This window comes from Onychostruthus taczanowskii, unplaced genomic scaffold (assembly GCF_017590055.1).
Source record: "Onychostruthus taczanowskii isolate IOZ18803 unplaced genomic scaffold, ASM1759005v1 scaffold22, whole genome shotgun sequence".
In the NCBI taxonomy this organism is placed as follows: domain Eukaryota; kingdom Metazoa; phylum Chordata; class Aves; order Passeriformes; family Passeridae; genus Onychostruthus; species Onychostruthus taczanowskii.
The window spans coordinates 49,318-62,827 of NW_024499462.1; the positions used below are offsets into that span (position 1 = coordinate 49,318).

A 13,510-nucleotide genomic window follows, 5' to 3' on the forward strand; every position below is an offset into this window, starting at 1 on the left:
CACCCAGGAGAAACTTTTGGACTCAGGTGAGAGGTGACCAACATGCCAGGCCCTGCCACTGGCAAGGGGAAGGTGATGGAGATGAACATGGAAGGGCTCTGCTTTCCATCCCTCCAGCTCCCACAGCTGTTAAACACCAGAGCGGGCGGTGTGAAGGCACAGCCCTTCCTGCAGCACTGCTCCCCCTCCCAAACCCATTCCTTTTCCCAGGAAAACAGATCTGCAGCATCAGAAGAGCACTAAACCCAGGGAAGGGTGGGATCCACATCCCCCAGAGCCCAGCCTTACTATGTTCATGAGGGTTAGGACATAGTTCTGGACGTGCTCCTTGCCATGGAAGCGCACCACGGAGTCATCCACGGCCAGCAGCACCTCGATGTTGTAGTCATCCTTCCTGGCGTGGCGCCGCTTGCGCTCCGCGTCCCCCAGCCGCTCCGCCATCAGCTCCAGGGAATTTGGGAGCTCACCCACCTGCAGGCCAGGCACTGGGCAGGAAAAGAAAGAGCCTTTGAGGTGATCTGACACCACGGTGACGCTCCACAGGAGCAGAGATTCAGTAGGGAGAACAGATAAGAGAGTTAACTCTAACGGGATACTGAGCTCTGGCTGGTTGCTGGTCCAGCTCGCCCTATGGCAGGGAAATGGCTCTGAATTGTGAAGACCAGCACTAAAAGACATATTAATGATTGGACTCGAGAACCCTAAAGGTTTTTTCCATACTAAATGATTCTATGATCTGTTAAAAAGTCAAATCGAGGCCACATTTCATAGAATCATCACAGAATGGTTTGGGTTGGAAGGGACCTTAGAGCTCATCCTGTTCCAGCCCCTGCCAAGGAGACAACTTCCTCTATCCCAGGCTGCTCCAAGCCCCATCCAGCCTCACCTTGGGCACTTCCAGGGATACAGGGGCAGCCACAGCTTCTCTGGACAACACCTTCCAGTACCTCAACACTCTCACAACACAGGTGCTCAAAGCTAGGCTGCAGCACCTCCAGCCCAGCATTTGTTTTCCTTCTTGACTTTAGCAATTAAACTGAGCCTAAAGTCACAGGGTGAGACACACAAGGGCTCGTGGAAGGAGAAATCCTCTCCTCAGGTGAAACATTTACTACCAATTGCTGGGAAAGACTGGATTCCAGCAGGGCCTACCTTCGGGATGGAGGTCGTGGCGCGGCTCGGCGCCATCCTGCCGGATGGCCGAGCGCCGATAGACCACGTGGGCCCTCCCGTGCTCCTCTGTGTCCTGCTGGCCCCTCTCCAGGGGCTCGATGAAAAACTCATTGCTGTCTGTCCGAATCAGGCCAGCCTGGACTCCACAAAGAAACAAGGAAAAGGGGAGAAACAAACAGTGTGGTTTTATATAAGTGTAGGGGGGCATACACACTCAGTATGCTCGTTAAAGATTGATGCAGAGACACACAAAGGGGAAAGGCATCCCAAATAATATTGTTTTGATCCTACTCCATGACACCAGGATGGTTCTAATACCATGTTAATCTATGACAACCCTTAATTTCTCTTGTAGATGGGAAAGAAAAAAGTAAGGAAAAACCAAGCAACAAAAGGAAAAAAAATAACACCATCCAACCTGGCTGCAACTCAATTTATGTCTTTATATGGCTACAAAACTCTATTCTGTCTCATCCATGACTTGTGCTAGACCCTGAACTCAGGGATACAAGGCTGAAGGGGCTCCCAAGGCACTCCTGAGTCTCCCTGAACCCTCCCCATTCCATTCCTGCAGTGCCTTTAGGATATCTGCCATTTCACTGACACAATGAGCTGCAACCAGAAGAAAGAAAGAGAAACCATTCTCTCTGCCCCATGAAGTTCTTGGGAATTAACACAGGGGAATCCCGCTGGAGAAGAAGCTGGAAAGCATTACAACTCCACCTCCCAAACACAGGGAAGATGAATGACAGGGCAAACATCACTGGAAATGTTGTCCTGGCTACCGACCTGCTCCTAATTAACACCAAGCTCCCATCAAATCCCCCTTACATCAGCCTGAGCGCTCACACCCCGCAGCGCCGGCCGGCTCAGACCTCGGGCAAGGAAAAGGATCACCAGGATTTGGCTTCTCTCCCACGGGCAGCCCCCCCCAGCTCGGCATTTTTCCCAGCTCCCTCCATGGCGCATGCGTGCGTTCCTTCCTCCGGCGCTGCCCGCTGCTGAGGAGCTGCCTGGGAAGCACCAGCAGAACATTTGGATCTGTTCTTGGAGCAAAGCCTTCAGCAGGGTGGACCTACTGGAGTCCTCGTAAGGGTCTTGGGGTGTTGGAATGGCCCTCATCAAATAAAATAAAATAAAAGCAAAATATATACAGAGATGTATTCTGGACAGAGGCTGGGGCTCTTCCAAGCTTGCCTGGCTCTTTGGGACCCCTTTGTGTTCACGTCCCTTGGGATTCATCAGGCAATGGCCAACCTGGCTCTGTCGGATTCCACCAAATTTCCTGCTCCGCTTGGGTTTCATTAACTGCTGTAAAGCGGGGTTTTGGCTGTTTTTGTTTTACCTCCTTCCTGAGGAATCCAAGTCCTTGCCTGACACACGTATCTCGGGTTCTTCCCACAGGAGACATCCAGGTCAAACCAGGGCAGCCAGGGATTGTGCCCCCACCCTCAGACAAGGAGATGAAGAACACAGCCAGGTTTAACCAGGGGCACCAGGCAGGGTGGTGGTGAGGGGGCAGGGAACAAGCCAGGCTGTTAAACCACCAGTCAGGTTCAGTGATGGCTGGGCGAGGCCGTGATGATGGGGCAGGGCACAGAATCACGGAATCCTTTAGGTTGGAAAAGCTCTCCAGGATCATTGAGTCCAACCATTGACCCAGCACTGCCAAGGCCACCACTAAACCACATCCCCAAATGCTACATTTATACATTTTTTCAATCCCTCCAGGGAATGGGGAACACAAGCCTGTGCCAGGGCCTGACAACCTCTTCCATGAAGAAATTCTCCTAATTTCCAGTTCCAAAACATTGCTCTTTCTTATACAACAAGAGAAGAAGCAGAAGCAGCCCCTGCCCCAGGAGGTGCTCTTCTGGGACACCACTACCCCCTCCCAGCCCTGCCACTGGGCATTTCATTCGGGACCAGGCACCCCAAAGCCGGTTTATGGGTTTAGGGCCAAAGCCGGGACTAGCTGAGTCAGGCGGCCGGAGGAAAGCCGTGCTGCCACGCCGGGGCAAGGCTGGATTAAAACGTGAAAGAGCCTGGTCCCAAGCCACAGCCCACTTGGGTTTGAGCTGCTCTACAGCTCGTGACTAATTATATCTGGCTCAAGGAATAAAGCAGCCCAGACCTTCTCCCGAAGGCGGGATGCAACGCTCCGCCGACTCCGGGGATGACCGACGGCAAAGGGGATAACGCAGGGATTTTTGTGTCCACCTGATCAGAGCAGCCCAAGAAATGAAACAGAAGCTGCGGCGGTCATCCTGGCATTCACAAAAATAAATTTAAAAACCAAAACAACCCAAAAAACACCATTGCACACACTAACTGCCTGCTCACAAAGAGGAGCAGCTCAGGTTGTATTTCAGCATTTTGGGAGGGTTGTAAGAGCAGAGAGGCAGCAGAAAAGGTCAGATGCCACCCAAAAAGTTCCACTCAGCTTTTCTTGGGTTTTTTCCAGGAGCTCAATCCCATCCTCAGTGATCAATTAGCTATATGCTTCCTACCCTTGATTTTAATTTGGTTTAATAATACCAAATCGAATTAAATCAATTAGCGGGACTATTACCACTGCTTTTCCTAACATGAGATGCTGTCTGCAGCTCTCAGTGAAGGTACTCCCGCAACTAGAAAATGGCCCTTTAAAGACAATTCCACTGGAAAGAGGGAAAACATACACCAAAATCACTCCTGGCAGCTCACACAGAGTGTGAAGTGTCTTCTCCAGCTCTCCTGTGCCTCCCCAGGCTAAGGGAGAGATGAACTCCTGGCTCACTAAGGGGGACCCCCCAGGACACTGAGTAAGAAACTCCTCCACTGCTGGGTAAAAAGCTCCAGCTCCCACAGGAATACAGGAAATTCTGACACTTTACCCAGCTGAGATGTGGAAAAATTAATAAAGCTGCTGCACTCGACCAGGGAAGCTAACAGCAGGGGGAAATCCAGCTGCGTGCAGAATACGTATTTTTCCTCTAAGATTCACACATAATTTGGACAAAAAGTCCTAGAAAAGCAGGCAGTGTGAACACAGACACCACGGGTAACAGCACTCCCCTTCCATCCAGAGGGCATCAGGCATGGTCCAGAGGTGCTCCATCCCTATTTCATGCCTCTCTGCAGCACAGGCTTTGCAGCCCATCAAACACAACACTTTGCCTTCCTTGATTCCTTTTCCCTGCTCTTTGTGCTGAGGTGAGAGGTTTTTGGGGAGGCTACAGACCAGGCTTTGTCAGGTGACCTGAGTTCAAATGTAGCTCCTGGTGGAGTGAGGACATGAAGACACACTCAGCACTAATTAATTAATTTGGTTTTCAGCCCAAACAGGGCCTGGTTTGCATCTCACTGCCAGAATTTGGGATTATCACCTGGGAGAAAACCCCTCATATCCATATAACACCCACACCCGCTGAGGCCTGTGGGATCTATGTGACCAAAGGGACATCTCACACCCTTTTCCTCCCCAAAATTAACCCTACAGCTCAGGAACTGCAAGGAAAACCCTGGAAGACCAAGCCATGCTTTTTTTCAGTGGGGCATCATTTTGAGGGGCTGTTTCTCCCTCCACTCCCTATTAATTACTGCTTCTAAGAGCTTTTGTGTTCTGCTTATCTGCTGCCACCCATCTGAGGCAAGCCAGCGCCAGGGGGATGGAAAACGCTGGCTCTACAGTTTGCAGCACTACGGCAAATCACCCCAGGGCAAAGCCAGGCACACAAATATGGTGTCTGTGGGTGATAATCCTTCACCCATCCCTGCAAACCAGCAAAGCAGGACGGAAGCAAGGTCAACCGCACGCTGCTGAAGCCAGCGGGGAAAAATCTGGGATGCCTCCACTGCAGCGAAACGTGTCCGCCGGCGGAGATTTCTGCCTAACGCTACTTTACCAGCCAGGAATTTGGTGGCTTAGATCAGCTTTGAAATTACGTTATGGGCCACAGCACCTTCCCACCCTGGTACGAGACACCCTCGCAAAATATGAAAGGCCAGACTCTCACGCGTGGTTGCCCGCAGCAAATGACGGCCGCGGAAGGTGCCACGGCTTTGGCATCTGGCAAAAGGACCGGCTAAATATGGCTAAATATGGATTTAGGAAACACTTTGGGTGGACTGTCTTTTTCAAGAGCTGGGTTGGGGTTTTGGGGTTTTTTCTTCCTCTCCTCTCCTGCACTTCCCCCCCCTGGTATTTATAATCTCGGTCTCCGTTTATACACGGCCTAATCTCTTTGTGTACACAGCCCTCATCCGCGGCATCCCGGAGCGCTTCCTCTGGCCAGGAACCGGCGGCCAAGCGCGGCCCCGCGCCTCCCACGCGCGCTATACCGGGATGCAGAAGCCACAATCCCCTTCCGAAGCTCGTGGGCAACTTCCAGTAAAAGTCCACAGAAATCCCAGGGTTCTTTCTTACGGAAGAGTTTCCTCCAGCCCATCAGCAATATTCCTGCCTACATACATCCCTCCCAGATGTTCTGCTGCTTCTCAGGTCATCAACACCATCCTCCCATCCCATCCACACCTAGAACCAGGATTCGGTTCCTTTTCTTGCTCAGTTTCCTGAATCAAGCTCTTTTCACTGCTTTTTGGGAATCCTCTTGATCTCCCCACTCCTCCAAAGCTGAGATCCTGAGCAGATTGAAGATGTCGGACTCACTTAAGCCAGAGGGCCATACAGCCAGAAAACCCATGGAAAAAAGAAACCAGCTGTGACCTTGGATGTATCACAAGGGCAAGGGAGCCGAGCACCTGCTTGTCCCCTCAGCCTCGTGTCCTTCACCAGACCAGCTCGGGAAATTCCTGGTGGAAACCAGGATATTGATTTGTTGGCCGCCCCGCAATAAATTTATTGTGGGAAATAGAAAAAAAATCCTTATTGTGGGGGAAAAGCCACTTCTTCCTTTACACGGGTTTAAAAGGGAGGGCTTATCCATGGGTGGCAGGATATGGCCGCATAAATCCACATGGAAAAGCTTCCTGTGGTACAAGCTACACCCTAACCCAGCTGGAACAAGGCCAAAAAGAAGGACAGCCAACAAGATGTGCAAGGGGCTGTGATGGAAAAACATGGGGCTAAAGCCCAGGAAAGCCTGGAAAAGTTAAATTAAAGCCTGCTTGGATTGACACTAACAATAGAGTGGGCTCTGGGGAAGAAAATTCCCAGAGCTGTGCCACAGCAGGACAGGGATCAGCTGCCGATGGCCTCCAGCATCCTTCAGCTGGTGATGCCAAAGGGAATGAGATCTGCCAGGGAAGCTGCACGCTCCAAACCCTGCTCTCTGCTCCAGACTCGGCACTCTTTGCTGGGTCTGTAGGAAATGCCTTTAAAGCTTCCAAGCCTGCCCACATTGGCCAGCCCCAGCACAATCCGTGTCCCAGAGAAATGTCTGCAAGTCCACAGCCTCAGCCCATTCCCAAAAGGATGCTTCAAAAGGTGTGGATTATGTGCTAAAAAAGTTTAATTCCTATATGTAGGCGAAATACGTATTTCTAGCTGTGCTGCTCTATCATTTCTGCTTGTACAGTAGCATCAGGAGCTGTATAAAAAGAAAGGAATGCCAAATTGTTTGTGCTGGTAGCCAAAATTGGCTTAAGGAGCTCCCAGAATAAAGCAACTAAAAAAGAAATATATATAAAAAAAATTTTAAAAAGGTACAAAATAAGGCATTTCTTCCAACCTGGCAGTAAGTTTAAGTGGTAGCAGGAGAAAACAGCAAACCCTGGCACCTAAAACAAGATTTAAATTGGCTCAAAGGAAATCTGAAGGGCAACGGGCCAAGGGTATTAAAAAATAAGCGCTTCCCCAAGCCTATCAAAGGTAGGGAACCCGCAGGCAGAGCAGATGCTGGGGATAATGAGGTAACAGAGCCATTTAAAGGAATTAAAGCACTGTGGCAGCAAGTTACTGATGCTGAACTGTGCTCAGAAAGCCAAGAGCCTCTGAGCCCCCAAGTGATTAGGAAAAAAAAAAAAAGAAAAAGATGTCCTCCTGCAAAAAGATGCTTGGTGGGATCCAGACTGCAGCTAACAGTGATTTCAGGAGGTGCTCAAGCTCACACAGCATCATTTAAGAGGTGGGAAACACAGAGGAAAAGTTCCCAGAGCAGTCCCAAGGTAAAACACGGGTGAGCAAGGGTGGAAGAGCATCACCATGAGTGTGGGTGCCCGTCCCAGAGGCCGGGCACAGCCCATGGAGCTAACAGCATCTGGGCAGGAGGCACTTCAGGCACAGGACTGGCAATTTTTCCAAGCCTTTTAAATAAATATTGGTGCACAGACCAGCCTGATGGAGCAGGCAGGGAACACCCAGGGCCACACGGGGAAAGGAGACCTGCTGCTGTCAAGGCCCTAAGGGCAACACAGGGCACAGACACCTAAAGCATCACAAAAAACCGGGGCTTCAGGACACCAGGGTTCATCTCTGAGGAGGAAACCAACCAAAACACAGGCAGCACACACAGAGCACCCATGGTGGTTTTGCATGGGAGGCATTAAGGGAAGTGATAATTTTACATTTTGTTTCTTTACATTATCATTGAGAAGAAAATGTTGTGAAAAGAAGTATTCTGAAGGTTTTGTCTGACTTTTATTACTCTTTCTTTTAGTTACTGTTAATAAATTTTTCTTTATACTCTAAAAAAGTTTCGAGCCTACCTTACCTTCCTCCTAATCCTACCTCACAGCAAAAAGGTAAGCACACTGGTGATCACCCAGCACTAAAACCCACCACGCCCATTAGCACACCAACAGAAAATTAACAAAACCTCAACCTAACACACCAAAACCACTACAGCAGCCCACCAGCCCCCAGCTCACCAGCCCATCGCAGTTGCTGATGGCCACGGCAGCTCCAGGCATCCCGGAGATGTCACCGGTGAAAAGGCACCGCTGCTGGAGGGGTTCCCGGAAAAGCACCTCAAAATCCTCCTGCCACTCCGCCACGGCTCCCGGCGGCACCAGCCTGCGGTTGGGGCTCAGCCGGAGGTGCAGCTCCTTCCCAAAAACCGTGACGTTGAAATAGAGCAAGCGGCGCTGCGGGGGCTCATCCGGGGGGCTGCGGGGGACGCGGCGGCGGGACGGGGACGGGGACAGGGACGGGGACAGGGACGGGGCCGGGGGACAGGCGGGCTGGCCGAGCCCCGCCGCCGCGTCGCCGGACACCACGTGCGACAGGAAGCGGCCCCGGCAGTCGGTGCTGAAGGGGACGATCACTCCATACTCGCTGAGTTTGCCGGACAGGAGCAGCTCTGCGGAGACAGCAGCGAGGCAAAGGGGCCGTGGGCACGGAGCATCCCGCCGGGAGCCGGGGGCCAACGCAACCGGGGGAGCCTTTGGCGAGCACGGCCGGAGCTCGACGAACCCCGCAGCAGCTTTTCCGTCCCGACCCAGCTCCGCTTTGTAGTTTTAAGCGTCCAACGTAGCAGAAGGAACTCGGGCTGACGTCCCCTCGCACGCCAAGCACGCCAACTATTTCTCGCCCAGCCTCCATCTCCCCCAATTCCCACCGAAGCCTAACCCCCCAGCAGCGGATTCCCTCTCCCTTCTCCCCATCCTCCGGGGCGCAGCCACCTGTCAGCCCCCCCAGCCCCCTCCCCGCCCGCGGGGCAGCCGCCGTACCTGGGGCGCTGCCGGCGGCCAGGCAGCCGTGCAGGGGGACGAGGCAGGAGAGCACCAGCCGCAGATAATCCATTTGGGGCCGGCGGCGGGATGCGGGGCCGGCGGGATGCGGGATGCGGGGCGGGCGGCGCCCGGCGACCGCCTCCCCCCGCCGCCAAAAAAGAAGCCTTTTCGGGCAGCCCTACCTCCTTCCTTTCCTCCCTCCCACCATCCCGCCTCCCCATCCCTCCCCGCCCCGCGGCCGCCCGGCTCCGGCGCTGCCCGAACAAAGGCGAGGCTCGCCGGGCGCGGGGCAGCGCCCCCAGCTCTGCCCCGGTGCCCCAGTCCCACCTCCCGGGCCCTCGCTGCAGCGGGACCCCGCACGGAGATGCTCCACAGCGAGAGCCAGCTCGTCTCCCAGCTTAGGGCGCTGCCGCCGCGTGAGCTGGAGGTAAACATCCCGTTTGGAAACATCTGGGATGTTTTCCAGATGTGGAAACAGGGGAAGTGAAGATGCCCCATTCCTGGCAGTGTCCAAGGCCAGGTTGGATGGGGCTTGGAGCAGCCTGGGATAGTAGAAAGTGCCCCTGGCCATGGCAGGAGGTTGAAAAAAAAACGAGTTTTAAGGTCCCTTCCAACCCAAATCATTCCATGATCCCATTTAATTTTTTTCCTTCCCTCTCCTCCTGTTTTTGGGGGGAAACAGACAGAAGGAGGTGCTGGCCTTACTCCTGGATGCCCTCTTGCTGGCTCTCCAAGGAAAACCCACACTCCTTGGGTTTTCCAAAGGGCATCACCACAGCTCCAGAGCTGGGACCCCACAGTTCAATACGTGCTGTGCTTCCTCAGGCTCCTCCTCCTCACCGCCCTGACAAGGGGCAAATAAACCCGGTACTCCCCTAAAAAAACTCAACAGAACTCAACAAAGCCAGCACCATGCTAAAAGGGCTTCCCACATCACAGAACCATGGAATGGTTTGGGTTGGAAGATCAAGATCATCGTGCTCCACCCCTTTGCAGTGGGCAGGGAGACCTTCCACCATCCCAGGCTGCTCCAAGCCCCAGTGTCCAACCTGGCCCTGGACACTTCCAGGGATGGGGCATCCATCAGCACAGAGAGCAAACCTCCTGGCACTGTTTCCATTTGCTGTGTCCAGCTAATTTTTTCTTCTGGACGGGACTCCAAGGCCAGCTCCAGGGCGGGGGCTGTGCTGAACACCAGGAACACCAGTTGTGCTGGTTGTGCTGGGATTTCACTGCTGTGGGGCCCGGCGGCTCTTCGGGTTACACTGAGCAACCCAAAACCTTTCTCAAGAGGTAATTCCTGCCTTGGGGAACTCGTCATCCAAGCTGCCACACAGGCCAGAGCACGAGGGAAAAGGCAAGCAGGGAAAACAACGTGCCAGCCTGCAAGCTTCCTGGCAGAAATTAGGATTCTGGTTTTGAGTTTCTTTGGTAGGACCCCAGCTGGAGCTTTGTTCCCAACCCCTCAGCACAGCAATGCCCAGAATGGCAGGAAAGGATCACCGCTGGGGAAAATGCCCTGCTTCCCTCCACTGCAGGTGTGGGAGGATGGTGGGGCAGCTGGGTGCCAGGAGGAGGATCCAGAGGTGGAGATGGGGAACCCCTTGGAGATGGTCCTGCTGCAGCCATTTCTGGTGAGGCACCACTCTCCTGTGTTCTGCTGCCAGAGCATCCCTCCAGAGGAGGGTGGAGAGCCTTGCCTTCCAGCTGGGTGACTGGGTTGGGTTTTGGGGCAAAGAGGAGGAGCTGAGGCCGCAGTGATCAAAATCCAATCCAAAATTCCCTGTAGCTAAATCCACAGGATGCCTCCAAAAGGAGAGAGGAATACATTTACTTCAAGTAGAGAATTTCAAGCTGGAAGAGAAACAGATTTTAATTCCCAATTTAAGTATTTTCATGCTTCTGTTGCTTCATGCAATCTATAATTAAAGAGGAGAAATGATCTGCAAGAGATTCTTTTCAGAAGAGATAGAAAAAGAATTTGTGCTCCGAGCATTTCGGATGATTGTGGAAGATACGCACCCGCTGGAGCATCAAAGCTGGAATGAGCCCTTATTTTGGCTGAATAGATTTATGAGGAAACATGGAATAAAGGGCATACTCTACTTGTGAAGAACAGCTCTGGAAAGCATCATTTAATTACTGTTTTTCAGAGACAAAAACTATTTCGTCATCCACAAGATCTGTGAATTCATCCAGTCCCTCTAGACTTTTATGCCTTTCCTGATGTTACCAAATCTGTGTTTGGCAGTAAAGACTTGGCTGAATGACAATGGCAATGACCTGACACACAACTTTCCTCATTTATTACATTCTAAAGATAATAATTAAACGTGTTTGAGTACCTGTGACATGCTAGATCTGGTGAAAAACCAAATTCCAAGGGGATCTCTCGGGCTCCTAGATGACAAGACGTTCATTTGTCACCCACACAGTGACACTAAGTGTTGGTCTTATCTGCCAGAAATATTCATATAATAATATTAGTGGATTTTGGTGTTATCTCTATCATTTAAGTCAGAAAAATTTATTTATTCCAGCCTTTTTCTTCCCTGTTCTTGTCATAGAGGGTGGCAAGAGAAGCAGCAAGGCAACTTCCCCTTGTCCTTTCCCTCCTGTCCTTCCCCTCTGCCTTGGCCCTTCCATTCTCCTCTTTGCCTCCTGGCTTTGCCTTTCCCAGCCTTTAACTCTGTCCCACCCTTCTCCTTGACTTTAGGCTTAACCTTTTCCTTTCCATTTTGGAGTCCAAATAGCTCCTTTCCCTGTTTTTCCCCTCCTCGGGTGCTATTTTATCTCATGCCCCATTTCCTTCATGGATAACGCACTCTGCAATTCTTTATGATTCAAGGCTTCCCTCTGCAGCCTGGAGATTTACCAGGGACACGGGTTTGGGGACTTTCCCATTATTTAGGTGACCTCTAGGCCTGGGGAGGAGCAGGTTTTCCTTCCAGCTTCCAGAGAAGAAAGCTGACAACAGCTGCTGTTTCTAAAACCCCAAAGCAGGCTCCTTTTCCTGCAGGAGGCTCCAGCCAGTATTCCCAAAGCCTGATTTTCATCCTGCAGTGCCAGTTTCTGGCCATCCTGAAATGCTGCAGTGTCCAAGCCCTGCCTGTCCCACCAGGTACCACTCGGAGCCAGAGCCCAGCTGAAATGTTCCAAATCCCCTCCACCAGCAGCAGATGCAGCTACTGACCCCCAAATACAAGGGATCTTGATTTTGAGGGCTGGAAAAACCTTCACAAAAGGCTGAAAGTATTTCTTACAAGAAAAAAAAATCAAATAAAACAGAAACAAACAAACAAACCCAAACAAACAAAACAAACAAAAAACCAAACAAAAAAAACCCCAAACAAACAAACAAAAAAACCCCACCAAAAAAACACCAAAACAAACCCACTTAATTGCATCTATTTTTGTGCCTTTATGGACACTGGTTGTTTTGCTCAGCTGTACAAATCTCCTGGAGGGAAGGGCATTAGTGCTAATAAAATTGTAGCAATCCCTACCAATTACCTAAACTGGCTTTTCTGCCCATAATATCATGAGTTCAGGAGCCAGGAGCTTGGGGTATACAGAGTGAGAAGACAAGGCTGTATTTCCAGCTCTAGCTCACCATGTCTTCTTCCCAGAGATTTAAACCTTCTGTTTGTTAATCCCAAAGGCTCTGAAACAGCTGCCCCTGTGCTCAGGTTGCACAACCAGCTTCTCACCACGGGCTGATTTCTGGCAAGAAGTGGTCAAAATCACCAAAAAAAAAAAAAAAAAATTAAAGGACAAGAAGGGGGGAGAAAGTGTTTTGCAGCTGTTTGGGTTAGTTTGAGGTTTTAAAAGCAGCTGGAAGAAGGAAGAAGCACTGGGAGGGATGGCTCAGCATCCTAGGCACAGGTAAATTGGGCCAGGGATTTTACCTGATGCTTATCCCCATCCAGGTGCAATGCATCGATCATTGTCACTGCTAGAAAGGAAGGGATGGGACTGTTTTTGGGCTAAGAACCATTTATTGCTGAGATAAACATCAGTCTCAGAGGCTGTGAGGTTTTAGAGGAGCGAGCAGTCGGCCATAGCTCAGAGCAGTCACAAGTTCTTTGTTACAAGGCAATACAGAACTTTCTAAGCCCGTGGACAGATGCCACAAGGTTCACTTTGCTTTTCTAACCTACCACCTTTGCTTCACTGTGGATACTTTCATCTAATGGGCTTCTGTCACACTTAAACACAGATGCTTCTATTATAACTTCTAAACTCTCAGTTTATTCCATACAGCCCCAGCCCTACATTACAGACCCTTCACCATCTCATCAGTGCAGTTTCTCACTTAAGGCATATTCTTACTTACAACTATAGAAGCATAAGTTTATTATTTTTCTGCTTAATAGCAGCGTGTTGTATTTTTACAATCAACCCAAGCTTCTCCCAAGGCTGCAGATCAACCCCTTCGGTGTCTGTGGAAGTTTCTGTTTTTCCGATTCCCACACGCATCCACGCTCAGAACAAGGCAAAGCTTGGCGGGGGACGCATCCCAAACCCACCGTGCGGGGACCTGGAGCCTCAGCAGGCTCCCATCGCGCCCTGCCCTGCGAAGGGAGGCAGGGATGGAAGCAGGAGCACGGCGGGCTGTGGGTGAGCGAGCATGACCTCATCCCTCAGCCATGCGGAGCTGCCCCGGGATTAGCGCAGGGAGCAGCCGCTGCTGCAGCACCGGGGCAGCAGGGGAGGGAAAACC

The 13,510-nt window shown here is 51.5% G+C and overlaps 1 protein-coding gene across 2 annotated transcripts in view; it reads right to left on the reverse strand.

Annotated features, from left to right (window-relative positions):
* ADAMTS14 (ADAM metallopeptidase with thrombospondin type 1 motif 14) overlaps positions 1 to 8,915 on the reverse strand; it is a 28,532-nt gene extending 19,617 nt beyond the window's left edge. For both annotated transcript variants that reach the window (XM_041404953.1, XM_041404952.1), the window contains exons 1-4: positions 8,785 to 8,915; positions 7,984 to 8,414; positions 1,153 to 1,309; positions 289 to 485 (exon numbers count right to left, since the gene is read on the reverse strand). In XM_041404953.1, the coding sequence (XP_041260887.1) occupies positions 289 to 485; positions 1,153 to 1,309; positions 7,984 to 8,414; positions 8,785 to 8,857 (858 nt within the window). In that variant the 5' untranslated portion in view covers positions 8,858 to 8,915. The remainder of the gene's footprint in view (positions 1 to 288; positions 486 to 1,152; positions 1,310 to 7,983; positions 8,415 to 8,784) is intronic.
* Between the last annotated feature and the right edge of the window lie 4,595 nt (positions 8,916 to 13,510).